The 26,063-nt window shown below is 44.8% G+C and overlaps 1 protein-coding gene across 1 annotated transcript in view; it reads left to right on the top strand.

The window, feature by feature from the left end:
* Window positions 1–3,611: 3,611 nt before the first annotated feature.
* SORD (sorbitol dehydrogenase) overlaps window positions 3,612–26,063 on the top strand; it is a 90,555-nt gene continuing 68,103 nt past the window's right edge. The window contains exon 1 of the mRNA XM_030187918.1: window positions 3,612–3,889. Coding sequence (XP_030043778.1) covers window positions 3,833–3,889 — 57 coding nt within the window. The 5' untranslated portion in view covers window positions 3,612–3,832. The remainder of the gene's footprint in view (window positions 3,890–26,063) is intronic.

The following is a 26,063-nucleotide window of genomic DNA, read 5'->3' as shown; positions in this document are numbered from 1 at the left end:
GTCCCGGGCGATGTTTAGGAAATGTTGATGCCCTGTCCCGGGTGGAGGAGGAGGAGGAAAAAGAATGCGGGGGTGGAAGTTTAAGGGGGGGGGGTATGTAAAGAGTATGTAGGAAAGGCCCCAAAGGAACCCTGGGTTAGGCCAGAATACCCCCGGTATAGGCAGGCATTCCCCAGGAAAAAACTAGAAATAAAGAACTACAACTCCCAGCATGCCCCAAGGGAGACCGGGGATAAGAGAAACTATGTGCATTCCCAGGAGTCTCCAGAGGAGGGCCGCAGGGGAAGGAATAAGGCTGATTCTCCAACCTGGTGGAAGAGGTGGTGGAACAGGTGGGTGGAGAAAGAAGAGCCACCAAAGAGCTTTAATGAAAGAAAGGGTGAGCAGCTGGGAGAAGGGCGGGGCGAGGAGAATATGGATTGGGCTCCTGAGGAGAGAGAGGGAGAGGGTGAGCCTTGCCCTATGGAGTTGACTGAACCGGAGAACACCCTGGAGGAGCCGATGGACTTTTCAGCTCTGGCTCAGCGAAAGCCAAGGAAGTAGCAGGGCCAAGCCGGGTCATGCAGGAGGAGGTCAGGTAGGAGTATGACTGACCAAGAGGGTGGGACCCTAGGCTTTGAGCCCGCGCAAAGCCATTATTGTATGTTTTGAAAGCATGGCTAAACTGAGCTGTGTTTTGAAAGCTGGGCTAGAACTGAACTGTGTTTTGAAAGCCTGGCTAAACTGAGCTGTGTTTTTGAAAGCTTGGCTAGAACTGAACTGTGTTTTGAAAGCCTGGCTAAAATTGAACTTTGTTTTGAAAGCCTAGCTGGACTGAGCTATGTTGTTTGAAGCTTGGCTAAAAATTGAACTGTGTTTGGAAACCAGGGCTGAATTGCGCTGGGTGTTTTTTTTTTTCTTTTTCCTGCTACTCTCCAGGGGACCGGGAGAGAAAGCAGCGGTTGAAGCCTGCACGGTGTAGCAGTGGTTGTTGTTTTGGAGAAGCAATTGGGAGAAGGAGGGACGTTCCTCCTATTCAATAAAAAGCTTCCTTCTATTTGTTTTTTTTGAGAAAAAGGGGAGCCATACAGGAGTGTGGTTTTTTTTTGTTTGGCTTTTTCTTGGAAGAGCTGCAACCCAGGAGGAAAGAGGATCCACTTTACAATATCCGAGTTTGATTTGTCCCTGCCTTTCTCAGGGCAAAGACCATAGAAGTCCGCCCTGCACCGGTTTTATTCTCCAAATGCCGGTGTTGCCACCCATGTCTGCTAAGATTCTATAGATCCATTCCTTCTAAACAGGATTCCTTTGTGTTTATCCCATGCATATTTGAATTCCATTACCGTTTTCATCTCCACTACCTCCTGCGGAAGGGCATTTTTTCTACCTTTATTTTATTTTTGTTACATTTGTACCCTGCGCTTTCACACTCATGGCAGGCTCAATGCGGCTTACATGGGGCAATGGAGGGTTAAGTGACTTGCCCAGAGTCACAAGGCCTGTGCCTGAAGTGGGAATCAAACTCAGTTCCTCAGTTCCCCAGGACCAAAGTCCACCACCCTAACCACTAGGCCACTCCTCCACTTGGAGAAAAGACTGCTAAGGGAAGATATGATAGAGATCTACAAAATAATGAGTAGAGTGGAACGGGTAGACGTGAATCACTTGTTTACTCTCCAAAAATACTAGGACTAGGGGGCATGCAATGAAGCTACAAAGTAGTAAATTTAAAACAAATCAGAGAAAATGTTTCTTCACTCAACGTGTAATTAAACTCTGGAATTTGTTGCCAGAGAATATAGTAAAAGCAGTTAGCTTAGAGGGGTTTAAAAAAGGTTTGGATGGCTTCCTAAAGGAGAATGGACTTGGGGAAAATCCACTGCTTATTTGTAGGATAAGTGATTCTTCTCTGCCCCGTCCTCCCTTGCCATCCATGTCCAGCGATTCTTCTCTGTCCCTTGTCCTCCCCTGCCATCCGTGCCCAGCGATTCTCCTCTCTTCCCTGTCCTCCCCTCCCATCCATATCCAGCAATTCTCTCTTCCCTGCCCTCCCCTCCATGTCCAGCAATTCTCTCTTCCCTGCCCTCCCTTCCCATCCATGTCCAGCGATTCTCCTCTCTTCCCTGCCCTCCCCTTCCATCCATGTCTAGCAATTCTCTCTCCCCTGCCCTCCCCTCCCATCTATCTCCAACAATTCTCCTCTCTCCCCTGCCCTCCCATGGATGTCCAGCAATTCTCTCTTCCCTGCCCTCCCCTCCCATCGATGTCCAGCAATTCTCTCTCCCCTGCCCTCCCCCTCCCATGTCCAGCGATTCTTCTTCCCCCAGCCCATCCTCCTTCTCCAATGCCTGCCAGCAAAGCGATAGAAAGGCTGCCAGCGTCGGACTCAGCAGCGCGAATGGCGCATGCAGCGATTGAGAGAGGCTGGGAGCGTCGGATCTTCCCTCTGCGAGTCCCGCCTATGCGGAAACAGGAAGTTGAAACAACGTAGGCAGGACTCGCAGAGGGAAGCTCCGACACTGCCAGCCTCTCTCAATTGCTGCCTGCACTGTTCGTGCTGCCGAGTCCAACGTAGTTGTAAGTAGGGGAGTGAGAGGAAGGGTGCAGGACTCGCCGGGGGGGGGGGGGGGGGGGGGGGGGGGGGGAAGGTGCTGGTATGCTGTACCGGTGCGTACCGGCACAAAAAACCACTGCTCCTGAGTCTGCCCCCCTGCAACCTCAATTCATGTCCTCTAGTTCTACCACCTTCCCGTTTCTGGAAAAGGTTCGAATGCGGATTAATACCTTTCAAATATCTGAACGTGTGTATCATGTGACCCCAATTATGTCTTTTATCTTCCACCTTGTAAGACCTGCCAATCCAACTGAAACAGCTTTAGGCTTGTTACAGATGGATCAACAATAAAGAACTACAACGCAGATGCAGCAGCTAATAGGTTTGCTTGCTTTTTGTTTTGAGTGAATGGCAATGACGGCTGTGTGTGTGTGTGTGTGTGTGTGGGGGGGGGGGGGGGGGGGGGGGGGGGGGGGGGAAGAGTGGAAATAGAGATTAACCAAATTGGCTTCCTTGCTTACAGTGGACTAGATAGGCTCACTTCCACTCCAGTCTATTTCACCTTTGTTTAACTTTCTAAAAGATTTGTGCAGCCCTGTGTTATGGCTGGTGACCGCTGCATACTGTAAGCAGTAGCGGCAGTGAAAACAAAGAAGAACTCCTTCTGTCATTAAACCTTATTGTAAGCTTGAGAACGCCCGATCCGCTAAGTTACGCCCCCTGTGACGTAAGGCTACTGCCGGACGGAGGATCGCAACTTTTAAGAGGACAAGATTGGTAACAGGATAAGGAAATATAGGATCCTGGGAGAATAATCCTCAGCGTTAAATACATCAGCACTGCAGCTGTCTTCTTCTAAAAACATTTATGTTGGAGGATATAAGTAAAATGTCCATAGGTAAACGACTGGGCTAAGAAAAAATTAACTTTTAAAAGTTTTTAAATCGAATCCGGGAGGATACGGCTGTATCCGTCTTTTACCCCTTGTGCGTAATTTATTGTAAACAACCTCACTTTCCAAACAGTCTCGCAATCGCAATACCTATCCGCCCAACTTGGAACTTAGCTGAGCTCCTTTCCCGCCTCCCCTGCTTCCATTAGTGGCCTCCGGGCTAATAGCGGGGGGAGTAGAGGTGGGCTGGTCGCGGCCTATCGCTTCCCAGGCGGCCTTTGAACCCGGGGCTAAACGTGGAAACACAAACACGAGACGACTAAAACTTTAACCTGTCCTCTTCAGAGGAGGATTGAAAAAACAAAAAATAAAACACAGTAGACTCTCGGACAGGCAGAGAGAGGAGGATGGCGCAGCTGGATAACCTGGCCGTGGTGGTGCACGGTATCAACGACCTCCGCTTGGTAAATTCCCTTTCCCGTTAACGTGCTCTCACTCTGGCTGCTACAGGTTTCTGCGATTGCAGTCAAGGTGGTTTATATGTTATATATATAGGTACTTATTTTGTACCTCAGTAATCCAAATCATAGTTATTTTACGTTAGATCTAGCAGTCACCAAGAAAAAGATCTAGGTGTTGTAGACAATATGCTGAAAATTTCTTTAGTGTGTGACAGACCCCCCCCCCCCCCAAAAAAAAAAACAAAACAAAACAAAAAAACTACCGGAATGCTAGGAATTATTAGGAAAGGGATAGAAAAATAAGACAAATAGTATTATAATGCCTTTGTATTAGTGTGTGACCACATCTTGAGTATTGTGTGCAATTCTGGTTGCTGTATCTTAAAAATATAGCAGAATTAGAAAAGATTCAAAGAAGGGCAACCAAAATGATTAAGGGGATGAAACTCCTCTCATATGAGGAATGCCTTAAAAAGGACTGGTCAGCTTGGGAAAGAGATTGCTGAAGGGGGGGGATATGATAGTGGTCTACAAAGTACAGGGAAGTTATATGCTACTACTTTTAAAACGAATGTGGGGAAATATTTTTTTGCCTAGCGGGTAGTTAAGCTCTGGAACTCTGCCAGAGGATGTGGTATCTGTGGTTAGTGTATCTGGGATTTTTAAAAAAGGTTTGTACAAGTTCATGGAGGAAAAGTCTATAGTCAGCTATTGAGATAGACATGGGGAAAGCCACTGCTTGCCCTGGGATTGGTAGCATAGAGTGTTGCTAGCTACTCTCTGTGGGCTAGATGCACAAAACTTAACGAGCCAGCAATGTGGGTTTTAAACTGGTTCTAGCCAGTTTAACGTGCGAGTAGTAAACCAGAACATGCACAAAAGGGCATTGTCCTGTCACGGTAGCAGCTAACAAAAACGGAATGCAGATGAGCAAATTAGTATTATAATGTGTATAATTTGTATTATAATGAGATGCAATACCGTTTTCCGATCCCCTTACCGTGGCAAACTTAACGGGAGATCTGCACCTCTCGTTGGGGTTGCTGTGAGGGAATCAGAAGAAAAAAAAAAAAAGAAATCCAGCATGTGCTTTCCATCTATCCCAGCGCTGGCAGGCCGTTAAGCCCTTGTGCAGCGGGATCGGACGTGCTGCTAAAGAGAAATCTGTGCAAGACATCCTCTGTTTCAGCGCTCTCTCGCCCCTTCTGCCTCTCTCACTAGCACTATTCTCTCTCCTAGCTGCTGTAGAAGGAGCGAGGAAAACCTCCCTATGCAATGAAGATTCTACCATTCTTACTGTTCAAAGGACATAAATATAACATCTCGACCATGTTTACCAGTCCTCACTTGTTGGTCCTGTGTGGGCACCCGATACCTATTCATGATTAGTAGTACTAGCAACGTTCTTGCCTCCTAATCAGAAATTAATGTAAAAACCAAACAAGCGCTCAGTGCCCCCAGCCTGCTATTGACCTGCATTGACGTCATTGTGTCATTAGATTTCCCCTGGAAACACTGGGGATCCAAAAATAGTAACACATTAATTCAGCCCAGGAGAGCAGGGAGAGACTATTTGTAACCCTGCATTAAACCTATCCTTAGTTTCATTTACAAATATTTCCTGCTCCTTCGCAAGGCTATTTTGAGAACAAAGGAAAGAGATAGAGACACATACATAATCGTATCTACATGCAGGTATTTTAAAAGATAAACACTGCTCTTGTAGGGTTTTTTCCCCCCCTTTGCTGGTGTAGACCCATAAAGGACGTCCTTGGCATGTGCAGAGCATCCAGCATAACGCTTGGCTGCTCTGCGCATGCTCAGCTGACTGACTGGCTTGGAAGGAAATTGCATGCAAATGAGCTAGCAGCGACCAGCTCATTTGCATGCGATTTCCTTGATGCATGCCCGTTTCTTACCGATTTGCTAAGGAATCGGTAAGGGAAGGGCTTTAACGTTTTTGTTAGTGCAACTACCCCTCAGGGGGTAGGTGCACTTGAGTTTTTTTGCCAGGTACTTGTGACCTGGATTGGTTACTGTTGGAAACAAGATACTGGGCTGGATGGACCATTGGTCTGACCCAGTATGGCTAATCTGGGGCAGTGGAGGATTGGGTGACTTGCCAGAGTGACAAGGAACTGCAGTGGGAATCAAATCCATTTGTCATGGTTCTTAGGCCACTGCACTGACCATTAGGCTGCTCTTCCACTCCTGCAACCTTGTATCCCCTTTCCCAGTTCCTGAGTTCTGCTCCTCTCCAATACTCTTCCCCAGTACAATCCCTTTGTCTTCTCTCTCTCCATATCCTCCCACTCTCTCTCTTCCCCCAATGAAATCCTTTTACCTTAACTCTCTCCTTCTGCAGATATCGCACATCCTCCTCCTTTCCAAGTCATTTCCCCCCTACCCCCCCACTTGCAATCTCTTTGTCTTCCCTGCCTCCTCCAACTCAGGGCAGGCTCAAGGCATGAGCCAGATGAGGCACCAAAGTGCAAGGGCACCCAAAACCTACCTCACTGATTCAGCCTTCAATAGTGGTGGCAGTGTGTTTTTCTCTCGCTGCTGTGCTCTCTGCATGGCCAATGGCAACACCACAGATTTAAATATGAGAATAGATACTTCCTCTTGATGTTTAAACCTGGGGTGGTTCTGGCAGCTGAACATGGAGGAGAGCACAGCAGCATGCTCTTGCCATTGGCAAGAGGATGGGGAGTTTGGGATGGGTTGCGGAGGCCAATGCAGACTGGGTAGGGGGGGTGCACTAGAGCAGCACTTGACTCAGGCTGCTATGACTTTTTGAGCTGCAGTGCTTCAACTAAACATTCACATTCTCCTACTCCCCAACTCCTTGTGGCCTGGCTTTCTCCATCTCCTTTATTACAGCTGAGTAGGTCTAGCCCAAGGATTTCTGACACCTTCAGCTGTGACTCAGAGCCCTCCCTCCATGTTCAGCATCTCTTTCCTTTCCTATCCCCTCCAGGGTAAAACCGGTGCTGGCACGGCAGTCTGCTTGTCTACAAAAGACTTATCGTGGCAGGCATGGGCCCTTGAGCATCTGCATATGCTGAAGGTTTGTCAGGTTCCACCTCCTTTGAAACAGGAAATTTGGAGGAAGTGGTACTCAGCAACCTTGAAATTGTGCAGGTGCGTAAGGCCCCATGCTGATTGTGATGAGTCTTCTGTAGACACGGTGACTGCCACAATGATGTCACCCTAGGCGGATGCCTAGTACATTGAGTGGTTGGGCCTGCCCTGCCGTCTCTTCCAACTAGTCTAGAAGTGTCCACATTCTTCTATTCCCCAACCCTTGAGGCTTCTGTCACCTTTAACCCCCATCCATCCCATGAAGGGGTTGCTATTTAGAGCCTATTCTGTAAAGGAAGAAGGCACCTACTTTTCTTTATAGAATACTAGTGTAACAGGTCAAACACAGGCCTAAATTTTAGACACGACCACTTACATAGAATACAAGTGTAACAGGTCAAACACAGGCCTAAATTTTAGACACGACCACTTACATCAGCCATAAATGCTCATGCATAGATTGTGACAGAATGCGCTCAAATAGTAATATTCTATAATTTAGGGAGCCTAATTGTGTTTTCTATTCAAACTCTGTCCATGTGAATGCCCATCTGCAAAGTACAAGCTATCAAAGATAGATGTGTATTTAAGAACAGTGTGAACCTGGAATATTATCATTCAGGCACATGTGTCCACATATACAAGTATGTGACGAGAATACTGATACTTATGCATGTTCTAGCCACCTAACTCTAGATGGCTCCTTATAGAGTTTTACCCCCTTAATATTTTGCCTGCCTGCCAGGCTCCTCCCTCCCTCTGTAGTCTGCTAGAAAAGTAGGACCAGGGCTCTAAAGCTTCTAACCTCAATTCTTATGCAGTGCCATTCCTCTCTCTAAGATGGCATCAGCATGAACACAGACTGGATCTTCTATTGGCAGTACCTTGAAGGGAAAGGTGGGACAGCACTCAGATAATTCGCCCCAATGGTGGCAGCTGATAGGGGGTGGGCATTGACAGCAGCTTTTTTCTTTGCTCCACATGACCATATTAGGAGGGTGCTATAACCACTATAGTTTTACCATTTGGCTTCATGCCTCCCAATTGACACTGTTCCCCCACCTCCAGATTCAGGTGTGTTAGCTGACAGCCCAGTTTGTCTGACGGATAAGCCAGCCCTAACTGTGGCCTTGCAGTCTGTATTCATACCTGCTGTGTAAAAAAAGTTTCCTTTCACATCAGATTAATAAAACTCTGCCGTTTTAGTTGTTACAGATATTCCAGAACTTTCTCATCTCCTGGAAGATGTAGTTTTTGACCAATTTATTGTTATGAGTTAATAAGATATTTGTATGATTGTTGTACTTTTCCTAGTGATGGCCTAGTTTTTTTACTTACATTTATTTATTTATATTTTGCTCACACTTTTTTCAGTAGTAGCTCAAGGTGAGTTACATTCAGGTACTCTGGATATTTCTCTGTCCCAGGAGGGCTCACAATCTAAGTTTGTACCTGAAGCAATGGAGGGTTAAGTGACTTGCCCACAATCACAAGGAGCAGTAGTGGGATTTGAACTGGCCACCTCTGGATTGCAAGACCAGTGCTCTAACCACTAGGCCACTCCTCCACATTGATCCTTTGTGAGCAGATAGCGGAATATACATTTTTATTGTATTGTATCTCCTGGAAGAATCCAGGCAGAATATCCTTTCAGAAGGAGACTGGAGAACTGCCAAGTTACCCATTCCAGGAGGGAGATTTTTTGGCTGGTCCTGGATATAAGTACGTAAGTATTGCCATACTGAGACAGACCGAAGGTCCGTCGAGCCCAGCATCCTGTTTCCAGCAGTGGCCAATCCAGGTCACAAGTACCTGACAAGATCCCAAGAAAGTATAATACATTTTATGCTGCTTATCCTACTTCTCTGCCAGCCTCATCCTGTTGCATTATGGGACCTGCAGCACTGATTTCAGTGGATAGAATCCAGTACTCAAAGTACTGGATTTCAGACATACTGATTTTGATAAAATGGGGGAATACCTGAAGAAGGAGCTGTTGACGTGGGAAGGGTATGGTAACCCTATGTAGGAGAAGTGGAAAAATAGTGGTCCAAGCTAAAGGCTGCTATAAATATGGCGACTGATCTTTTTGTGAGGAAAGTAAACAAAAACAAGAGAAGCAGGAAGCCTATGTGGTTCTCCAAACAAGCTGAGCAGAAAAGTCTTTGTTCAAGAAATACAAAATGCAACAAGAGGATCATGGAAAAGATTATTGGATTAAACTCAAAGAAGCGAAGAGGGAAATACGGCTAGCAAAAGCGCGAGCGGAAGGAAAAATGGCTAAAGATGTAAAGAGAGGTGACCTTTTTTAGATATATTGGAGAAAGGAGAAGAGATAGGAATGGAATTGCAAGACTGTGAAAGACAATGAGAATAGCTATGTGGAGAGTGATGAAGATAAAGCGAACGTGCTAAACAATTATTTCTCTTCGGTGTTAACGGAGGAAAATCCTGGAGAAGGACCGTGGTCAGCTGCCGAGGGAACATCTGGGAATGGAGTGGATACTGCGCCGTTTATGGAAGAAAGAGTTTATAAACAGCTGGAGAATCTGAAGGTAGACAAAGCTATGGGGCCGGATGGAATACATCCCAGGATACTGAAGGAGCTTAAAGATTTATTTAATAGATCTTTAGAGACGGGAGAGATTCCATGAGATTGGAGACGAGTGGATGTGGTCCCTCTTCACAAAAGTGAAGACAGGGAAGAAGTGGGAAACTACAGACCGGTAAGTCTCACATTGGTGGTAGGAAAAATAATGGAGTTGCTGCTGAAAGAGAGGATAGTTAACTTTCTAGAAGCCGACGGGTTACAGGACCCGAGGCAACATGGCTTTACCAAAGGAAAATCCTGCCAAATGAATCTTACTGACTTCTTTGACTGGGTGACCAAAGAACTGGATGAAGGACGTGCGCTAGATGTAATCTACTTGGATTTCAACAAAGCCTTTGATATGGTCCCCCACAGAAGACTCGTGAATGAGCTGAAAGGGTTGAACTTAGGACCGAAAGTGGTGAACTGGATAGGAAACTGGTTGACCCAACAGGTGGCAGAGGGTGGTGTTAAATGGAATCCGCTCAGAGGAAAGGAAGGTGAGCAGTGGAGTTCCTCAGGGGTCGGGGTGCTGGGGCCTATTTTGTTTAATATATTTGTGGGAGATATTGCTGAAGGGTTGGAAGGAAAGGTGTGCCTTTTTGCGGATGACATAAAAATAGCCAATAGAGTGGATACCCTGGAGGGAGTAGAAATGAGAAGGGATCTTCGAACCTTAGAAGAATGGTCGAAGGTCTGGCAGTTAAAATTTAATCATATACCCAAGCTCTCAAATTCAATGTGAAAATCCAGCCTCACAGCCTGAAAGCAGCAAATACACTAATAGTTTTAATACACCTGATGTGACCCAGACAGACAAACACAACCCAGCCGTTAGAAGGTGGAGAAAAAAAGCCTCAGTAATGCCACCCAGCCAGCCTGAATTAATCAGCTATAAGGCGTGGGCCCGGCGCACCATCATATAGCTAAAAAAAAAAAAAAAACTCCACTACTTATTGTGCTGAAGTGTTTGCTGAAATGTTCAAAGTGACAAACGTATGTGTATATATATAGAACACAGAATACAGATTCCTATCATTTCAGTTCAACAAAATCGCAATTCAGATCAGTTCAGTATAGATCCACGACTATGGTCAGACAGCCCCACAGCACTTATCCGAAGATTCTTCTAATATCTCTTGTTTACATAGCGCTCCGCTGCCCATCACTTCACCATCCAGTCTATTCATCCAAACAACCCAACTTGGAGTCCCTATTTCGCACAAGCTGCATCAGGGGTTCCAATCCTGTGTCCAATCTGCTGAATTGCACCCATCGTATGGCACAAAAATAACTCCACTACTTATTATGCTGAAGTGTTTGCTGAAATGTTCGAAGTGACAAATGTGTGTATATATATTTTATTTATTTATTTGTTACATTTGTATCCCACATTTTCCCATCTATTTGTAGGCTCAATGTGGCTTACATAGTACCGGAGAGGCTTTTGCAGGCTCTGGTGTGAACAAATACAGGGTGATGTAGCGGTAAGATCAAGTTCATGTGGCACAGCCACATTAGGGAATCGGAGAACGGAAGAGTTGTGCTATGTCTATTACGTACTTTAGTTTGGTTGTGTTGCAAAGATTAGGCATTTAAGTTGGATTGGTAGGGTATGCCTTTTTAAACAGGTTGGGTTTTAGTGATTTCCGGAAGTTTAGGTGGTCGTACGTCGTTTTCAAGGCTTTTAGTAATGTGTTCCACAGTTGTGTACTTATGTAGGAAAAACTAAATGCGTAAATTGTTTTGTATTTAAGTCCTTTGCAGCTTGGGTAGTGCAGATTTAGATAAGATCGTGTTGATTTGGATGTATTTCTAATTGGTAAGTCGATCAAGTCTGTCATGTAACTCGGGGCTTCTCAGTAGATGATTTTGTGAACCAGGGTGCAGATTTTGAAGGCGATGTGTTCTTTGATTGGGAGCCAGTGTAGTTTTTTGCGGAGGGATTTTGTGCTTTCAAATCGCGTTTTACCAAATATAAGCCTAGCTGCCGTGTTTTGAGCGGTCTGAAGTTTCTTTAAGGTTTGTTCTTTACATCCTGCATAAATTCCATTGCAGTAATCTAAGTGGCTTAGTACCATTGATTGTATCAGGTTGCGAAATGTTTCCTTCAGGAAGAATTGTTTCATGCATTTCCACATTGCGTGGAACATTTTCTTTGTTGTGGATGCCACTTGGCTCTCTAGTGTTAAGTTACGGTCCATTGTAACACCGTGAATTTTCAAGCTGTCTGAGATAGGAAGGGTGTGATTTGGGGTGTTGATACTTGTGGGGTGTCCGCGCTGTGTTGGGATGAGAGGACGAGACAATGAGTTTTTTTCTTTATTGAGTTTTAGTTGAAATGCATTTGCCCATGAATCCATGATGTTCAGGCCGAGCTTGATTTCTTTGGTGATTTCTGTCAGTTTGGTTTTGTAAGGAATGTATATTGTGACATCATCTGCATATATGAAAGGGTTAAGGCCTTGGTTGAATAAGGACTTGGCAAGTGGGGTCATCATTAAGTTGAATAGGATTGGTGATAGCGGTGATCCTTGCGGTACTCCACAGTCTGCTTTCCATGGTGATGATATGTTTTAATTTGATTTTACTTGATATATTCTTGTGGTTAGGAAGCCCTTGATCCAGTTAAGTATGTTTCCACCAATCCCGAACTTATCTAGTAAAGTTATTAATATATTATGGTTTACCATGTCGAATGCACTAGACATGTCGAATTGGAGGTGATGGATGTTTTTGCCTGTTGCTATTTCCTGCTTGAATTTGGCTAGAAGAGTGAGTAATACTGTTTCCTTGCTGTGGAGGGGGCGAAAGCTTGACTGTGATTCGTGTAATATTGAGAATCTGTAAGTTATTTGGTTACCATGCTTGCCATCAGTTTGACCACCAACGGGATAGATACTACTGGATGGCAGTTAGTGATTTTGTTTGTTTTTTTCTTGGTATCTTTTGGTATTGGGGTGAGTAGGATATTGCTATTTTCCTTAGGGAAGAGGCCTTACAGAAGCATGTAATTTAGGTGGGATGTGAGGTCTGCTATGAAGCGGTCAGGGGCAGATTTCATTAGGTAGCTGGGACAGGTATCTAGTTTACAGTGAGTGTTGGAAAACCTACTAATCGCCTGGGTAACTGTTTCGACGATAAGGAGAGCGCAGTTTAACCAGATCCGATCTGCCGGGTATTCTCCAGTGGTTGGGTCCAATTCATTAAGGAAGTTTTCAATATCGGTGTTCTGAAGTAGCGTGTTGCATAGGTTTACAATTTTTTCACTGAAGTACTTCGCAAGTTTATCTGCAGATGGGATGTCCGTATTCGTGGTAGTGACCAAGTTGGTGTCTAGGAGTTTGTTCACGAGTTGGTATAATTTCTTCATGTCTTTGTAATCTGTCCCTATTTTGGTTTTATAGTATGCTCTTTTGGCCTGTCTTATTGTGAATTTGTATTTTCTTTGTATTTGTTTCCATGTGTTGAGTGTATATTCATCTTTTGTTTTATTCTATGCTCGTTCGAGTTTCCTGGTTTGTGTTTTTAACCTTTTCCGTTCATCGTTGAACCATGGTGTCAAGTTATGCTTGCGTGGGGTTCTTGTTCGTAAGGGCGCAATTTCATGTAGTATGCTTTTGCATTTTTTGTCCCATTCTGTGAGGTAGTATATGGAGTCTGTTTGTGTTGCCCATTCGTTATTGTAATTAGTTGCCAGAATGTTTTCGTGTCTACTTGACCTCTTGTGCTGTAGGATGTGTGTTCTAGTATTCGTTGTATACCCTTCTTCTGCCAATGTAGGGGTAAGTTTAGTTTGTAGTGGTCGGTCCAGGGTGTCTCTGTTCATTTCATATTTGTTATTGTTAGGTTCTGGTCTGTTGAGAGTTTGTGTGAGATGAGGTCAAGTGTGTGCCCTTTGACATGGGTTGCTTGCATTTGTGGCCATTTGAGATTGCATAAACGGAGAAATTCCTTACATTCTCATGCGTTGATAGAGTTCGGGTCTTCTAAGTGAAGGTTGATGTCTCCTAGTACTAGTGTATTGGAGTTGGTTACACATGTGTTTGAAATGAAGTCCATGAAGTTGGTCTGGCCTTCGTTCCAATTACCTGGAGGTCTGTAAAACAAGACACAATTCAAATGATCGCGTAGGGTTTTGTTGTGGATTCTGATTGAGGCAATTTCAAGTTGGGGTGTTATGGACTCGGCAGTGGTTTCGGTGGTAAAGTGGGACCGATAGATTAGTGCTATGCCTCCGCCTCTCTTTTCTTTTCTGGTCCAGTGTGTGATTTTGTATCCTAGAGAGCACAGGTCTAGGATTATAGGGTCCTTTTGGTCATGGATCCAAGTTTCAGAGAGGACGAATAGGTTGAGGTTTTCTGACATGATCCAGTCTGTTAGTATTGCTGTTTTATTTACAGCGGATCTGGCGTTGGCGTAGCCCACTTGGATTGTTTGGAATGGGTGTTCTGTATTTGGTGTTAAGTGGACTTTTGTTAGTTGTCGTTTCTTTGTTGAGGTGAGTTAGTTTGGGCCCTTCTTTCCCTTCTGTTGTGGTTGTTCGAATGTAAGTGTTCTTCCTTTGTTGTTATCAGTTTGGTGAGGTGTGGTGTATTTGATCAATGTATGATGATTGTGTAGTATGGGTATGATGTTTTTTTTTCTGCAAGTGGGGTGTTTAGTGTTAAGTGGATCAGTGTTAAGGAGTAGATTATTAGGAGTAGTTTGAGGGTATTCATTATGGTATATATTTCCTGTAGTTATTATTAAGACCGTGTTGCCCCAATCTGCTCTCCTCACAAGCCTGCCTTCTCCGGTTGATCAAATGCAGAGCAAAAGGCTCCTGTCCTGCTGAAGGTGTCTTCAGTTCACTAGCAATTATTCAGTTTTTACTTTGGTTTTTACTGTCAGGCCTTTCAAGCCTTGTCGGTTGTAAAGTCTCAATATCTTGAAATATAATAGGCACTTTACTCACGGTCTGGTGATCGGATGCGTTGGCCAGGGCATAGAGACTCCGCAACCCTGAGAGCTGTGTCTATGTTGGAGGTAGACACCGGGGGGGGGGGGGGCACTACTGCTTTGCTCTGAGCCCCTTGGAGCCTGTCTCCGGGGCCTCCGCCGTGTTGCCTCTTCTCCTCTTGTCGCTGCTGCTGTGCTCTGGTCTCGGTGCTGTCGACTGAGCCTTCGGCGGCCTCAGCGGATCCCTCCGAGAGCATCCTTACGCCTCCATAACTCCCATGCTCCTGGGGCAGCTCCAGCAGACAGTGCTCCACTTTCCTGCTGCAGTCTGAGGAACTGGCGGGCGAGGAGGCAGAGCCAGGTGCACGACTGCTTTCACACAGCCTGTACAGTCCCCCGTGGGAGAGGCTCGATCGTCTCTCCCCGCTCTGGGTGGGCGGGTGGGTGAGGAGGCAGAGTCAGGCACGCAGTCGCTGTCCTGTGAGCCTCATGCGGTCCCCCGTGGGGAGAGATTTGGATGCCTCTCCCTGCTCAGAGGGCGACAGCGGTGCCGTTCGCCGGACCCACACGGGCTCCCCGAGTGCTGTCTGCTGCCTCATGCGGTCCCCCGTGGGGGGCAATTCAGACTGGTGCCCGATTAACTCAGCACAAGTTAGGGCAGCTGTTTTGCTTAACTTTATGCAATTACTTAGATGGTAAGTGCAGGCTTGGAATTAGTGCAGGCAGTGGAGAGGGGAAGAGGAGATTATCTGAGAGGTTCAGGAATTTGTAAGACAAAGAGGCGACATTGACTATAACCATACCTTGGAATGTAGCCATGGGAAATGCTTGGTAATTTGTTTTTTAAAGTCCAGTATCTAATATTTAACAGGCACTTCTATTCATCAATTACATGCATCAGATGGATGTGTTTCACTCCTGTGAAATTATTTGGAAGTTTTAATGCTGAGGAAGCTTCAGCAAGATAACAGAGCTTTAAGTTATAGATATGAACATTAACTCAGAAGTTGTAGTGGTGGTTTTAGTTAGCAGTTTCTGATCCTGGTGTCCTTTGTTCCAATTGATGCAGATCTCTGGAGGTTTTTCAGTTGTAAATCCAGCTTATTTCACAAGCAAAGAGAGTCAAAGATCAAAGCCAGCAATAGAGAAACAAATGGCTGTCCTTAGCACTTCTATGTGAATTTCTTTGGAAACTTAATGCAGGGGCTGATGATTGACTTTAGTTTTAAGAAATCTAACTGATTCAGAGTTTTAGAAATAGTTATGTGGTTAAAATAAAACTTTAACTCACGGATTGTAGGTATGAACTTTATAGTTTCTCATTCTGATATCCTTGGATGGTCCAATCGAAGCAGTTTGCTGTAGGCTTTTTCTTTGTTGTCCAGGAGGAGGGTTAGATGTAAATATAGATCCAGTACCGGTCACAGGGCATGAGGAGAGTTATTTGCAATACGAAGGAAAGATATTTATTTTGGAAAACCTAAATTTGAATCTGCAAAACCACTCAGAGAAATTCTGCATTGGCTCCCATTAAAAGAACGAATAGCCTTTAAAATATGTACATTAATCCACAGAATAATCTACGGTGAAGTACCAGAATACATGCTTGAATTGGTTGACTCCCAGAAACAGAACCAGTTCCTCGTGATCATATCTGAACTTACATTACCCAGACTGTAATGGCTTAAAGTATACATCAATTTATGCTTCAAACTTCACTTACATTGGTACTCAACTATGGAATGCCTTACCCAAATTAACAAAAACTACCCAGAACTACCTAAACTTTAGGAAATCATTGAAAACAGTATTGTTTAAGAAGGCTTATTCCCCAGGTTCAACATAGTCAGAATTATTCCCTTACTATTATATGATCCAATGGACTCTAACTACACCTTACTATTTTCTTATTTACTACTGATTAATTAATTATATCCTACTTCAATACCAATCGATGTTCAACTGTTATTTCTATTCTGCTCAATTTGAAAAATTGTATTTCTTGCATTGTAACTTACTACAGTATTATTGTAAGCCACTTTGAGCCTGCAATCAGTGGGAAAAGGTGGGATACAAATGTGATAAATCCTATATAATAAAAAGCACCTCAAACATTCTGAAGCTGACTCCGTGGCACTGTGGCAGCGTAGGGTTCATAAGTCTGTAGTTCAGCGTTTCATGGACTCTCACTGTCCCCGCCCTCACGTCGAGGAAACAGAGTGCTGCATAGTTGCCAAGCAAACAAAGGCGACGTCACAGGAACGAAGAACCAATCAGACAGAACAGAACTTGGAGGAGGGAAGTGGAGTGCATTGAATCTCTAACAAACAATCATATACAGGGAGGTACGAACATCAGTGGAGGCAAGTGCACAGAACGGAAGGGAAGACAAACATTTAATCACTTTGTCACTCACAGACATCACACACACACACACACAATCACAATCACTCTGTGCATCTCTCTCTTACACTGTCTGTAAAACACACTGTCACTCTGTCTCTCACATGGGCAACTGTATGTTGCATTCTCACCAGTAAGGAGCTCTTCTGATGTGATTGTTAAACTGATTGAAGGGCCTGAACAAGGAAATCTTTTACTACATTGTAACACAGTTTACACAAAAAATATTGTATATAAAGAAATCTTACACATGTGTCGCTCGAGGACCTTGGCATACTGTCAGGCTTCTTCCCCGGGAGCACTGGGTTTGTGAGTCCTTGGGCCACTACCGTGGAGCGGCAGTGGCAGGCAAGATCACCTTCAAGGTAGAGATGAGACAAAACTGGACCGGAACCCCGGACTGGAGTTCTACACAGGAATACACGGAACTGGAACGCACCGGACGGGTGCGCACTTGAGTGGAGCCCGCTTGACTGGAACACCCTGGAGTGGCCCCACTGGACTGGAACATACAGGAGTGAAACCCGCTGGACTGGAACACACTGGAGCGGAACCCACGGGACCGGAACCCGCTGGACTGGAACACACTGGACCTAGGCTTCACCTACGCTTAACCACCTTTCCCCGAGGGTTGAGCCCTCAGGTTCGGGCGGCCGGCAGGGCTTACAGGAAAAATTGGAACTGGAACTTGCAAGCAGGAACAGCAGGAATGAGGATCCAGGAGTGCCCCCTGGCACCTAGTTGAAGGCAAGGCAGACAGGCTGGGAATGTCTGGGTTCCGGCAGTAGGCAGGTTTAAAGCAATGGTCAGGTCAAGGAACAAGACTAAGGCTGGAGCTTCAGTATCACAGAGTACTGGCAACAGACTGAACAAGGGCTGAAGCTCCAGAAGCAAAAGAACACACACGGAAAACCAGCAGGCTAAACACAATGACTAGTAAACTGTACCCAAGCTAATAGGAAAGCTATGCCCAAGCAAACCAGTCATACACAAGAAACATACACTAAGCAAACTCAGGAGACTTAGTAAAGCTATACACCAGCTAACAAGTCATACACTGGAAACATACATAGAGCAAACTCAGGAGACTTAGTAAAGCTATACACAGGCTAACAAACAAAGCTGTGCCCAAGCTAACAAGTCATACACTGGAAACATACACAGAGAACTAGCAAAGCTGTACACAGGCTAACAAGCAAAGCTGTGCTCAAGCTAGCTAGACAAACATAGAAACTCACACAGAGCAAACAATGTAGCAGTGAACAGAGCATTCCACATACCAGGGCCCTTAGACGAAATGCAAAGGCAAAGGCTGTAGTCTCTAAGTGATTAATAAAGCCCCTCAACACCAGAGGCACAGCTGCAGCAATCACCTTGCATCCAAACAGAGGCTTGACACACAGAGAAGTCAGCCCACAGGAAGGAACAGTGGGAGCCATCTTGGATACTGGCATAGAGGAGGAGGCGGAAGCCATCTTGGAAGAGGCATAGCCCACACAGGTGAGATTCAGTAGGGCAATCAGCCCACAGAGCCAGAGAGAAACTAAGACAGAGACAGAGACAAGCAGAAGCCAGCACAGCCACTGACTCCCAGAAACAGGGTAAGTCTGAGGGTGGTCACGGCCACAGACGTGACAACATGTAAACAACAGTTATATTCAGAATACAACCGTGGAAACATTAATGGCAGGAACTCATTACCTTGCTAGCGCCTGTTTCATTGCGTTAAGAAACGGGCCTTTTTTACTAGTAAATAAATAAAAGTTCTTTTCTCCAGCCAAAATAAAAGAAAGAAGTTCAAAGTAAAATTGAGGACTGGTGCCTCAATACAGACCGCAGAAGTCACTAAAAATTTTGGTTGTAAATAAGCAAAAAGTGTATTATTTGCAGAGCCTCGTGTGAACCCAGCCACCCAGTCAGGCAGATTCCTATCATTTCAGTTCAACACAATCATAATTCAGATCAGTTCAGTATAGATGCACGAATAGTAGACTATGATCAGACAGCCCCACAGCACTTATCTGAAGGACTCCCTGTTGGGTCGTAAATTTTAAAGGGCTTCGATGTTAGTTTCAGAACTTAGTACAAGAACAGTACTGGGCAGACTTTTACGGTCTGTGCCCTGAGAATGGCAAGAACAAATCAAACTTGGGTATACGTATAAAGTATCACATTCCATGTAAAATGAGTTTATCTTGTTGGGCAGACTGGATGGACCGAACAGGTCTTTATCTCCCGTCATTTACTATGTTACTATGACTTCAAATTCTACACTGCTTTGGGATGTAAATTTTATAGCCAGGACTTAGCCAAAAAGTCTCCTTTCTGGAATGTGTAACTTGGCAGCTCTCAGACTATGGTCTGGATGTTGAAACCAAATAGAGCAAAGAATGTGCAGGATTAGAAAGTAGGAGAGTAAATACAACCAAGGGAGTTTCTGAATTTATTTTATTTATTTGGATTTTGCTCACAATGTTTTAGTAGTAGCAGCTCACGGTGAGTTATATTCAGGTACATTGGGTATTTCCCTGTCCCTGGAGGGCTCACATTCTAAGCTTGTACCTGAGGCAATGGAGGGTTAAGGGACTTGCCCAAGATCACAAGCAGCAGCAGTGGGATTTGAACCAGGACTGTAATCACTAGGCCACTCCTCCACTCCAGGCAAATGAAACTAGGCATTGGTATTGGTGTTGGGGGGGGGGGGGGGGGGTGCCAAAAATGACTTTTGTCTAGCCATGTCTGGAATTTAAATGTGTCTAACAAGGTTAAGAAGGCATTGCCTAAGAATGAAATCTTTGGATTGTAGAAGTGCAGAACATATCAATTCAGTCTACTGTTTAAATCTTATTTGTGTTCAATTTGCTACACAGTGGTAATGGCAAAAGATGCTCAGGACCATACTGCTTAGTCATTTCAGTTGATTGATAATGAGACTCATTTTCAAAGCATATAGACTTACAAAGTTACATAGGTTACTATGTTTTCTTGTTATACTACTATTATACTTTATCATTATCATATAACCCAAAATCCTTCTGTAATACCAAATGTCTATTCTCTTCTTATCTCCACTATTCATGATGTATTGTAAGCCACATTGAGCCTGCAAAGAGGTGGGAAAATGTGGGATACAAATGCAATAAATAAATAAATCAGCGGCATAATCGAAAGAGAACGCCCATCTTCCGAGACAAATCAGGAATTGGGTGTCCTTCTCTCAGGGTCGCCCAAATCGGCATAATCGAAAGCCGATTTTGGGCGTCCTCAACTGCTTTCCATCGCGGGGACGACCAAAGTTCACGGGGGCGTCAGCAGTGTACCGAAGGCGGAACGTGGGCGTGGTTAACATGGGCGACCTCCGCCGATAATGGAAAAAAGAAGGGTGTCCCCTGATGAACATTTGGCCGACTTCTTTGGTCCAGTTTTTTTCACGACTAAGCTTCGAAAAGGTGGCCGAACTGACCAGATGACCACTTGAGGGAATCGGGGATGACCTCCCCTTACTCCCCCAGTGGTCACCAACCCCCTCCCACCCCCAAAAAAACCTTTTAAAAACATTTTTTGCCAGCCTCTATTCCAGCCTCAAATGTATGCAGGTCCCTGGAGCAGTTTTTAGTGAGTACTGCAGTACACTTCAGGCAGGCGGACCCAGGCCTATCCCCCCCTACCTGTTACACTTGTGGTGGTAAATGTGAGCCCTCCAAAACCCACCCGAAATCCACTGTACCCACATCTAGGTGCCCCCCTTTACCCTTTAAGGACTATGGTAGTGTTGTACAGTTGTGGGTTTTGGGGGGCTCAGCACCCAAGGTAAGGGAGCTATGCACCATGAGAGCAATTTATGAAGTCCACTGCAGTGCCCCCTAGGGCATGTGAGGGGGACCAGTGCACTACGAATGCTGGCTCCTCCCATGACCAAAGGGCTTGGATTTGGTCGTTTTTGAGATGGGCGTCCTTGGTTTTCATTATGGTCAAAAACCGGGGACGACTATCTCTAAGGTCGACCATCTCAACATTTAGGTCGACCATCTCTTAGGACGACCTAAATGTTGAGATTTGGGCGTCCCTGCCCATATTATCGAAACAAAAGATGGACGCCCATTTTGTTTTGATAATACAGGATGCCCCGCCCCTTCGTGGGGATGTCCTCAGAGATGGGCGTCCCCGTTCGAAAATGCCCCTCCATGTAACTTTGTAAGTTTGTATGCTTTGAAAATGAGTACCAGCGTCAATGATAGAAACAATGCTAGCTCTGGGGAACATGTTCACTTCCTGCAAATTGATTACTGCATACAAGGTAAGATTGTTTTGGTGAACTTTATGCAAACTGTTGCGTTGCCTTGCCCCTCCCCTCCTTCCCCCATAGTGAACTCTTAATTTCATTGCTCCCGTGATGACATAAGGGAATAATATCCAGAACAAGATGATCATTTACGGAAATGACACGAGGAGGGGCATAATCGAAAGGGACTCCCAAGTTTTCCTGTGGACGTCCCCAGACAGGGGCAGGGAAACCTGTATTATCGAAACAAGATGGAAGCCCATCTTGCATTTCGATAATACGGTCGGGGATGCCCAAATCACGAAATTTAGGTTGACCTTAGAGATGGCCGTCCCCGATTTTTGGCGATAATGGAAACTGAGGACGCCCATCTCAGAAACGACCAAATTCAAGCCATTTGGACGTGGGAGGAGCCAGCATTCGTAGTGCACTGGTCCCCCTCACATGCCAGGACACCAACCGGGCACCCTAGGGGGCACTGCAGTGGACTTCACAAATTGCTCCCAGGTGCATAGCTCCCTTGTTTGCTGAGCCCCCCAAAACCCACTCCCCACAACTGTACACCACTACCATAGCCCTTAGGGGTGAAGGGGGGCACCTACATGTGGGTACAGTGGGTTTGTAGTGGGTGTTGAAGGGCTCACATTTACCATCACAAGTGTAACAGGTGGGGGGGGGGGGGGGCCTGGGTCCGCCTGCCTGAAGTGCACTGCACCCACTAAAACTGCTCCAGGGACCTGCATACTGCTGTCATGGAGCTGAGTATGATATTTGAGGCTGGCATAGAGGCTGAAAAAAATATTTTTAAACTATTTTTTGAGGGTGGGAGGGGGATAGTGACTACTGGGGGAGTAAGGGGAGGTCATCCCCGATTCCCTCCGGTGGTCATCTGGTCATTTAGGGCACATTTTTGTGGCTTGGTCGTAAGAAAAAAAGGACCAGGTAAAGTCGTCCAAGTGTTCGTCAGGGACGCCCTTCTTTTTTCCATTGTTGGTCGAGGACGCCCATGTGTTAAGCATGACCCTGTCCTGCCTTCACTATGCCTCCAACACGCCCCGTGAACTTTGGTCATCCCCGTGACGGAAATTTTTTTATTTTATTTTTTTTTTATTACATTTGTACCCCACGCTTTCCCACTCGTGGCGGGCAATGGAGGGTTAAGTGACTTGCCCAGAGTCACAAGGAGCTGCCTGTGCCGGGAATCGAACTCAGTTCCCCAGGACCAAAGTCCACCACCCTAACCACTAGGCCACTCCTCCAAAGCAGTTGAGGATGCCCAAAATCGGCTTTCGATTATGCCAATTTGGGCACCCCTATGAGAAGGGTGCCCATGTTGCGATTTGTGTCGAAAGATGGGCGTCCTTCTCTTTCAAAAATAAGCCTGATAGTGAAACTTTTCTGGCTACATACCCCAACTATTTACAGACTTTCTGGAGGTGGGGTGGGAGATAAGAATAATAAAATACTTAAGCAATTTACAGTAGAGCTACAGACATGAAAAGATAAAAGGAAGGTAGCTTCCAACAGCTAGTCAAGAGAAAGGTATTGAAGCTTTAGATGCTTATAGAGTCTGAAATTAGTATCTTTTGCAGTGTGTGCCATAAATCTCATATTTGGAAAAACGAAATAAGAAGGTGCCAAACCCCTAAGAGAAAAACTACACTGGCTCCCGCTTAAAGAACGTATTACGTTCAAAATCTGCACTCACTCTGATTCATAAAATCATTTACGGAGAAGCCCCGGGCTACATGTCAGACCTCATAGACTTACCATCCAGGAACACTAAAAGATCAGCACGCACATTCCTGAACCTCCATTACCCCAGCTGCAAAGGACTAAAATACAAATTAACATATGCAGCCAGCTTCTCCTACATAAGCACGCAGCTATGGAATGCATTACCACGCGCTGTGAAAAAAATACCTGACGTAACTAACTTTCGGAGATCACTGAAGACCAGCTTGTTCAACAAGGCATACCATAACGATCCATCGTAACTACCAGACAATGGAATTCAAGCCTGAACTGGATAAAACCTATCACTCTATACACGACTACCAAGGCCTACTCTACCACGAATGAACTTTAACGCAATACTGCCCTATCTCTTATTCCGAATCTGAACTCCTTATATTTGACTGCTTAATCCACAAAGTCAATCAAGATCTTTAATACCACCTGTATCTCTCACTCCGGAAATGGCGATTGCCATGACGGAACAATGTAAGCCACATTGAGCCTGCAAATAGGTGGGAAAATGTGGGATACAAATGCAATAAATAAATAAATCTCTTTGCCTCATTAAGGATTCTAAATTAACACAAGAAAAGATTGTTGTACAGAATCAGATGTAGCCAAAGATAGATGAGCATTGGAGGACTGTGAAATTATCTGAAACCTCACAAAGAGTAGAAAAGAGAATATCTGGGTGCCTTGGATGCAAATTTGTTAGGCCTGCCATGAATTGCAAGGATCACAGTAAATACAAATTTGTAAGGACTTAAGACGAACAACTACACTAGGATATGACCCCTGATGCAGGCAAATTACTGAAACATCCATGTTGGGTCTTTTGTGGTTATTGTTAGGTTTTATTGTATTCATAGTGTATTTATTCCTTAATTTGTTTAGTGATTCTTGGCCCTTTCCGCTGTCTTCTTGGTGATTTGTGGACGTGATCTTGTCTTTACATTCCCCCCCCCCCCCCCCCATTAAACTCAGACTTTGATCAGAGGGTGGTCGGCAATACTTGAACTGTGTGAATCATTCACTGTAAACAGACTGTAGCATTTGACTTTTCCTGTTTAGACTAAACTAAATGTGTTCACATGCCACAATTTCTATTTGATATACAGTATTAATATTTATTATAATTTTGGTAGTTAAAGTTTATATGACTGATTTTTTTCATGCAGTTAATAGTTATCTGTGCCAAAATATTGATAGTTAAAATAGCAGACTCTTCAGTTTTTATTTAACAAGACACTTCATTTTCTTACCAAAAAAAATGACTTATAGTCTGAAAGCCAGTGCTGCTGTTGAATTATAAAAATGCATAGAATAATAATAAAAAAAAGAAACCTGGCATATACAGTTGTGTGAGTCATATTTAGATAGGGGCTGTATTACAGCTACAGACCCCATTCGAATGCATGCCTGGGTGCCGATGGGTAAGGTCAGCCTTGTCCAGCTGTCTCTGACACCATCCTGGAGATGATCCAGTGATTTCAAATCTACTGTTTCTTCCAGTGTAGCCATTACTTCAGAAAAGGTATCAAATTGAAAAGAGTGGTGAAGACGATGCAAGCAAAAAGGGTCAGATTTCAGGAAAGCATGAGACACATAGAGGGTATCTCTCTGTGTGGGGATATAGGCAGAAATGCTAGATTAGAAACGACAGTAGACTGGAATGAGAAGAATGAATAGGCTTTGTAATCTTTGTTTGCCAGCATTTTCTCTGTCAGCAACCAGAATCTGACCATTATATTTTCCTGGAATTCATGGTCTTTAAGCGTATACACTGTTGTCATTCCCAATGTACAGAAAAGAAAATAGCACAGACAGTTGGTACCCGGCCTTCATGGCCTCCCACACAGTCAAACCATTTAACTCTACCCCTTCCTCATTACTCTGGTATGCTTCCAGCCCTCAATAACCAGACTGTCCCCGCTCACCCAACACCTTTAAAGAACATGAGACATTGAATGAAGTAGCCACAGATTTATTCAGTGACAGTCAAACTAGTCCAAGTCAATAAAAAAGTTAACTATAAACACTGCAAATCACCCACCATATTAATAGCTAGGTGACTCCAACAGCAACCAGTCTACGTGGTACCCAATGAAGTAGATTCATAAACCCCTGTGCCGTAGTCCGTGCTGTGTTACTAGCTCCGGTTTAGCAACGATGGGGTTGGCACCTGCCAATCCCATAACCATTGTACACCCAAACTTGTACCAGCCCCCCCCCCCCCCCCCCCACTTAATGCCATTGAGACACTCAAAAGTGGAGGAGTAACCTAGTGGTTAGAGCAGCAGGCCATGAACTAGAGAGACCAGGTCTTGAATCCCACTGACACTCCTCGTTCCTTGAGCAAGTCATTTTGTCCTCTATTGCTTCAGGTAGAAGCTTAGGGCCCCTTTTCGCAAGCCTCGGTAAAAGGGGACCTGTGGTATTTTAGGCGCATGTTTTTGATGCGTGCCAATGCCCCCTTTTATTGCAATGGGTAAAAGACTGGTTTTTTTCAGCTCTCTAGTCCCTGTATTTGGAGTTAAAGTATAGAATTCTCTACCTATTGCCATCAGAACAGAAAACAGCTACCTTAGCTTCAGGAAGAGGCTAAAAACTTGTCTCTTCCCAAAGACTGCTTCATAACAATCCATTGACTTCTACCTCCTAGTATCATCCATTATCCTTTCCTATAATGTTTTTGAGCTCATGCATTACACCAGTGGTCTCTAATTGTTCTCGTAAGTCACACTAACATTATTGGCTTTTTTTCTCACCTAGAGTGTAAACTACACTGAACCCTGGAAAGGGGGTTTTAGCGGTATACAAGAATTGATTTGATTTAAAGGAAATGGTCCTGCGCTAATCACAGGGATTGGCATGTGGCCATTTCTGGGGGGAGTCATGCCACCTATTTAGGCACCTGCGGTAACTGGGCAGTGCATAGCGCTCTCTGATTACTGCTGTAGCGCCGGAAATGGCATGGTCTGTGGTAGCCCAGCAGTAGTTAAGAATTGATGCACAGCAAGCTCTTTGTAAAAGGGCCCCTTGGTTTATAAGGGGACAAGGAAATATATTTAATGTATCTGATTGTAACTCCCCTTTCCATTATGTAGTTTTCCAGTATTCCAGAACCTGTAGTGACACCA

This window comes from Microcaecilia unicolor, chromosome 1, assembly GCF_901765095.1.
Source record: "Microcaecilia unicolor chromosome 1, aMicUni1.1, whole genome shotgun sequence".
NCBI lineage: Eukaryota > Metazoa > Chordata > Amphibia > Gymnophiona > Siphonopidae > Microcaecilia > Microcaecilia unicolor.
This window is presented reverse-complemented; position numbering and strand designations above follow the sequence as displayed.